The 6,785-nt window shown below is 44.7% G+C and overlaps 1 protein-coding gene across 2 annotated transcripts; it reads right to left on the bottom strand.

Moving 5' to 3' along the window:
* Positions 1-605: 605 nt before the first annotated feature.
* On the bottom strand, positions 606-6,129 carry LOC148018794 (uncharacterized). Of its 2 annotated transcripts, XM_087660632.1 has the most exons (3): positions 3,532-6,129; positions 3,193-3,301; positions 606-936 (listed from the first exon to the last, which is right to left on the bottom strand). In XM_087660632.1, exon 1 carries the CDS (start codon positions 5,909-5,911, stop codon positions 4,478-4,480), a length of 1,434 nt encoding a protein of 477 aa, XP_087516758.1. In that variant the 5' UTR covers positions 5,912-6,129; the 3' UTR covers positions 606-936; positions 3,193-3,301; positions 3,532-4,477. The 2 variants fall into 2 exon arrangements, with proteins under 2 accessions (XP_087516758.1, XP_087516757.1); XM_087660631.1 differs by lacking the exon at positions 606-936 and having other exon boundaries at positions 1,287-3,301.
* Positions 6,130-6,785: the final 656 nt, after the last annotated feature.

The raw sequence follows: 6,785 nt of genomic DNA, 5'->3' as shown, positions 1-6,785 counted from the left end.
TAGAAACCCAGAGACATGAATTTTGAAGGTGTTTTGCTTGTGGGATTGTAAATTACGCTCCAGGGTGACTGGAGGGGTCCTTATTTTCTACAATCTTCGCCTGGGGCCCTTTCTGAGCTCCCTCTCTCCCATCTTGCACTCCTTTGTACGTAGGATGGCAGGGCGGAAGAAGAGCTCCCTCTCTCTTAGTCAGCAAAGATGCAATGATCAAGCTATTGCGATATGATTTCAAGTGCAGTAGGAACCCCTATAGGAACGTTTTCCACCCTTATATGTCTTCATCTATCACAGCAGGGAAAACCTATTGAGAACAGGAACTCCAAGAGAAAGCAACAGTTCTTTAGGGACATCGGCCAGTGGCCATGGAGTAAATGGGTGGCAGAAATCCGAGATACATAGAAAGGATCAAGAGTTTGGCTAGGTACATTTGACACAGCTTAGTGCGCAGATCGGTCGTTGTATGCTCACGTAGTGAATCCCGGAAGGTCCCAAGAACAATGAACTCTACTTTTTGCACAAGTTACAAGGTAAAAAGCATGAACGACAAGAGCAAGAGACCAATTGGGTTCAATCTCCCCCCATGCCTTGTGTGAGCGCTTCACAAAGCATGTATTTTATGTATATTTCCATCTTCATGCTCAATAATAGCCCAATTTACAAAAATATATCAAGCTTTTAGCTTTTGAGTTTGCTTTTACAAAAATAGGAATAAAGCTAATGGACGGTGCCCAAAGAGTCTGGCACGCCCAATACAATGTCCAAATAAAAATAACATATCCGTGTGCATAGGCGCATACAAAATAATAATAAATAATCGATGCCTCAATAGACATGACAAAATATAGGCGTGGCACCTATCAAAATATAATCCATAGATCGAATACTTGCTAGACTCCAATGCTTTCCTCCGCCACTACTGTTATCTCTACACATCAACTGAAGCATTCACAATCGTTAGTAAAATAATACAATTAAACCGACAAAAGTGAATACTTAGCAGTCTTCAACTACATAAATAAATCAACTGGTTAGAAATAAATCCTAACCTTAATTTATTACGAGTGCGCACTCTAAACTCATAAATGTTTATTAATTTAATATGCATTTTGCGGAATCACCCGCTATGGAATCACCCATGTACACACTAAATTAATGAAACGCCCGAAAAGGACAGGCATCCCCATCAACTTCTCGCACTAAGAATCCACTTTGTGTATGAGCCCCGGTCATCAAAGTTTACGGAATCCACCATAAAACCTCACGGAATCCACCGTGGAATATGCCTCCTGGCATCACAGCTAAAGAAGCGGTCCAAGCCTATGATGTTGCTGCTCGAAAGATTCCTTAACTCCTGTTATGGGTGATGCACAAACAAAGAAGATTTCTCCCTTCTTCTGTTGGATTGAGAATCCATGGGAACTCCTTAAGAATGAAGAAGAAAACTCTCCTTTGAAAAGTAACTGTGGTCAAAATTCTCTCCAAGTCTTGTGGCTCCTATGAGATTTCCAAGAAAGGATGCCAACACAACGTGATACTCCATCACTTCTTCTGAGTATTTTATAGCTTCCAGCTATGCTAGAGCTAACCTTGCAAGTGAGAGTCAAGAAAGCCAGTACGAATCTCTCTAAAGATGTCTCCCACATGGTTGAACTAATCCACCTCAAAGAGGGTGCTTGAATGATAGAACAAAGCACAATGAAGCTTTCCCTCAAGGTGTTGCAGATCTTTTGGAGCAAGGAATGAGAGATATAATCAAAAGAGAGACCATGGCAGCCTGAAGCAAGCTTGAGGAAAGAAGAGGAAGAAGGTCTTTCTTGAAAAGTAGGAGTAGTTTTACTCTTCTCTAACTCCTCTGAGCCAACTTCAACCAGGAATCCCTAAATTTTTACCTCAAAATTTGTGATGAGCTACTAAATTTGGCTTGAGTGCTTCCAACCTGGCCATAACTTTGTGAGATCTCCAAGAAAGGCTGTCCTTCCCATGTGGTACTCCACCACTGGTTCTTATAGGTCATGTCCCTGCTGTACCTGTGTGACTAGTTTTTTTGTTTGTAAAATATAACTACATATGAGGAAAGAGAAAGAAGAAGGGACCAAATACCTGAGCTCTGATACCAACTGTAATGAAGCAGACCTAGGAGAGAGAAGGAGAGAAGGGAGAGACTGTAGAGAGGAGAGAGAAAGAGAAAGAAGATGAGAGAAGAAGAGAGAGAAATACTAGCAAAAGAGAGAGAAATACAGGAAAAGAGAGAGAAAGATAAGGGAAGCCATGAAAGCTGGAAAGATGGTTAAAAGAGACTTGATTATTGATAACTAATGCCCTAATTGGATCTTCCAATACCTTAAATACCACATCAGTATAACTAGGTATTCCCATGCTAACCTATTACCCGTCTATCCCCACTCTTTTACACACTCCATCCATCATGGCTAACAACTATAATAATGCACCAAACATTGAACTATAAGGTAATTGTATCTTTGTTTATTATTATGTAAACTAACCCTTTTTAGTTACTCGATGAGTTATTGTGACTTATGGTTTTGTAGTTGTTTGTATGTTCTAGTTCTTTGGCAAAGTTGCTCTAGTTCTTATTGCTTTTAAGCATCACAAAGTGACAAAAAAAGCTCTCGGCTTGTGTTATGTTCTGAATTTTTACATGTTACAAGCTCACATCATTAGGATTACTAATGTTCAAACAAATATATTGGATTGTCAACCTTGTGTTGGATGTGACACAAATATTCTCCTTCCACCCATTATCATTGATGATTGTGGAGATCCTAAGAACATGGCACATAATTAAGAAACCTGAAATGTTTTTCCACAACTCAATGTATCATGAAATATATTGATATCTAACTATGCCCACATTATTTTGAGAAGCCTACAAAATTCTTAGGGAATGCTAGTAGCAAGTAGAGAACCAAGCTAAAGTCACATTTCTTTCACCAAATTATGGATTTTAATCATGTTGGTCTCATAAATAGAGGTGTGAAAACAAATATCAAGGTTACTACACACTTATCAATGTCAACAAGAAGTAGCACATCACAATTATGACATTGTATTAGTTTACATATATATTCATATTTGGAGCCAAGATGGACCTTGAAATTAGCCATGTGGCTATGTCAAGGCCTCCACCATCTGATAATGAGCACGAGAGTCCCTAACAAACCTACCACGTACCCTAGACACAGTGCAGGGATGGAGACCCATTCATCGATCCACCTTGAAAATGAAAAGGAAGATTCTTCTGTTGTTCTTTCATGTGTTGGCTGATTGGTAAAGGGAGGGCCTGCATAGTATACCCGGGAAAAGTTTTGAAAGGTGATACAAGAAACCTCAACTTCAAGATTTTCAAGTTATTTTCCAAGGTTTGGAATGAGATTTTATTATAATAGATCCAAAATGGACCCACATTTCTCAATTTTGGAAATTCACTAAATTTAGAGATTTTTCTTTTCTGCCAAGTTACTTCTAACAGGTCATTTCATATTAAGCATCGGTTTGAGGGGAGAAACTGACCTGCACAAGCATGAAGAATGGGCTTTCCACATAAGTTTGGGTCTCCGATGTAGCTCTCTGCGACTTCCAACTGTGGTTGTTGTGGAATAGGTCCACCCAATCCTTCATTGAAGGAGACATTGAAGACTTCTAGCCCCGTTAGAGCACTAAAGCTTGCTGGGATGGATCCGGATAATTGATTGTAGGAGAGGTCCAAAGATTGTAGTTCCTCGTACGGAGAGGCCTGGGTCTTGGATTGTCCGAAAAGCTCTTGTAGGGTATCTGGGATATGGCCTTTGAGGTGGTTGTTAGAGAAATCTATCACTTGTAATGCTTCGGTAGACTTCCCAAGACAAACCGGGATAGAACCCGTGAAATGGTTGTGCCCTACAAGAAGCACCCGCAGCATTGCGAAGTTGCTGCAAGAATCATCACCAAGAAGGGTTTGGAGATCCCCCACAAAGCTATTACGGCTGAGGTCTAGAAACACCAGATCTTTTTGCTTCCTTATGGACGAGGGTATTGGTCCGGTTAGCCGATTGTTTCTCAGGGAGAGAGTCGATAGACTCGTGTTGCTGAACAACTCATCTGGTATCATCCCCTCCAGAAAGTTGTCGTCGAGCTTTAGTCTTGACAAAGAGACACTTTCCGAGAGAGGCCGGGATGCCACCCGTCAGACAATTGTTGGAAAGGTCCACGTCCCAAAGTCCACACTGCTGGCCAAGCTCATCCAAACTGCTATTGCTCAACAGAGTGGATGAGAGATCTCCCGTTAACAAGTTGCCCAGCTGTGGTGGTATCTCACCGACCAGGCCGTTATTCGCCAAAATGAGCACTCTGATGGGCGGCATCGTGCCTTCGGTGAACATGTAAGCGAGGCTTCCGTTAAGCTCACATGAGCTAAGATCTAGGATTTCAATCCACTTATGCATAAGAAGAAGTTTTACCGGGTCGGAACCATTCAAGGTCAAAGCAATGAAGCGAAGACAATGTTCAGCCAAGACAATGAAGCGAAGTTGTTGTGCGGGACGGAGAGGCACCACAACGTCGCACTGCTGCTAAGGTTGTTGTCGGAGATGTCCAACCACAAGAGAGTTGTATTGAGCAGCAGAAGTCGTGAGCCACAATCCAGATCTGCTGGCTGAAGACGCATGGATGCAAGAGCGAGTGATGTGAGCGGGAATCGGAAAAGCCAGGGAGGTAACTGCACGGGGGAATTGGCCGGAGGGTCAGGCACGAGGGAATTGCCAGAGAGACGGAGCTCCTCCAAACGGGAGAGCGAGTGCCACTCATCCGGAAGGCTGCCCGTGAAATTGTTGTAGGAAAGATCTAATGAGGATAGATTCGAAAGGAAGCCGACCCAAGACGGGAAAGGACCCGTGAATCGGTTGTTGGAGAGATGTAATGAGGATAGACTAGCGAGTCTTTGACATTCAGAAGGAATTTGTCCTCTTAGTGCATTAGAACTTAGGCTCAATTCTTGCAGAGTTATGAGTTCACAAAGCGATTTCGGAAGGCTTCCGGTGATACTGTTGTCATCTAGCCACAAACGCTCTAGGGAAGAGAATCGTGCGGGGTCGGAGGGAGGGATGTCTCCCGACAATGCGTTGTCGTTGACAGAGAGTCTAGAGAGATTAGGAAGGTTAGAATGCGAGAAAAAATCGCTGAGATTACCAGAGAAGGCGTTTGACGAGAGGTCTAAGTATTGCAGATGTGGAGCATGGCAGGCAGGGATGGAGCCAGAGAATGAATTGGATGCGAGTTCAAAACGGGTGAGATTGGGAAGATCACTCAACAGAAACAAGGGGAAGGGCCCAGAGAGACCGTCATTCTCTACGAGGGATAACTCTCTGAGAGATCGAAGGCCAGAGAAGGACCGAGGGATGGAGCCCGCGAGTGCGTCGCCGCAGTACAGGAGACGGAGGGTCTCGAGGTTGGTGAGGCTAGTGCCCATGCATTCAGGGATGGAGACAACAGTTGAAGACGAGAAGAAGTCGGATTCAAGGCGGAGGAAAGAGAGGGCGGAGAGGCCACAGAGGGAGAGCAGAGCTTCCGGGCCTGTGAAGCCCCCAATTACTAAAGAAAGCTGTGAAACACGCCCAACAGCAGGCTCACTTGAGCTGGCTGGCGCTGTGCCTGGGCCTGTGCCTGCGTTCAGGGTACTGGAGGTGGTGCAGCTCACGCCCTCCCACGAGCAGCAGTCGTCGCCCTTCCAGTGCTCCGTGATTGTGGCGGAAGCACAGTTGGCAGCGAAAGAGCGTAGTGCCGCCAGATCAGCAGCGAAGCAGGAGGTAGCCGTAGTAGATGTATTAGCAGCACATTCCACGACAGTAATGAGGGCAAATATCCAATGGACTGATAATACAAGAAGAATCCATTTTGACAAGATACGAGCTGCCATTGCTGCTGCTTTTGACTGCAAGCGATGATCAGCAACGACCACTCAGTGAATGTATGTATATATAACACATTTCTGCCGATGAAGCGACATGGCGAGTCGATTGGGGTCAAGAAAACCGCGTTTGTGGTCGCGCGCCTGGCCCCTGGGATAAGGGATTGGAAGGTTTATTCCTGAGAGAGAGAGAGAGAGAGACAGAGAGAGAGAGGCCGACGTTGGGGTCAAGAAAACCGCGTTTGAGGTCGAAGTTTGTGGTCGCGCGCCTGGGATGAGGGATTGGAAGGTTTATTGCTGAGTCTAGAGAGAGAGAGAGAGAGAGAGAGGCCGACGTCTTTGATTAGCACGAGAGAGACAGATGGTGGGCGGGGCCGCTCCGTGAATCTATACTACATTATTATTTTGGTTGGAGGTTCGGGTATTTCCCGAACCTCCATTTTTCTCCCGAACTTTCACTTTTTTTCCAAACTTCTACTTTTCTCTCGAACCTCCAAACTTGAAATTTGAATTGCATGAAAATTTTGAATTGCATGCAATGGTGGTTTTAATGCCCCCCACGTCGTCCCCTCCTCCCTCTCTCATGATGAGGATGATAGATGATACATATATTCAGGGTTTACGAGTTTTCTTCGATTGTTCATTGTTCAATTGTTTGTGCAGGTAAGCTTGGTTGGATCGTGCATTGAGACGTTCAAGCTTTGGGAGATCGCGTTCAAGCTTTGGGAGATCGCGCGCAAGGAGAAGGTTCTCTCTCTCTCTCTCTCTCTCTCTCTCTCTCTCTCCAAGTCGTTGGCTCCTCCCCCCCCCACCAAGTCGCTGCCGTTTGCCTTCGCCTTCGCCCCCTTCGCCATTCGCCTTCGCCTTCGCCTTCGCCATTCAT

The sequence above is a fragment of the Lygodium microphyllum genome, chromosome 20 (assembly GCF_053477565.2).
Source record: "Lygodium microphyllum isolate KBCC chromosome 20, Lygodium_microphyllum_v1.1.10, whole genome shotgun sequence".
Lineage (NCBI taxonomy): Eukaryota > Viridiplantae > Streptophyta > Polypodiopsida > Schizaeales > Lygodiaceae > Lygodium > Lygodium microphyllum.
Note: the sequence above shows the minus strand (reverse complement) of the source record. Positions and strands in the feature narration are given on the sequence as shown.

Bases quoted from the DNA above. Each gene is read 5' to 3' on its own strand.
- LOC148018794 (XM_087660632.1), bottom strand. From the start codon at position 5,911: ATGGCAGCTCGTATCTTGTCAAAATGGATTCTTCTTGTATTATCAGTC.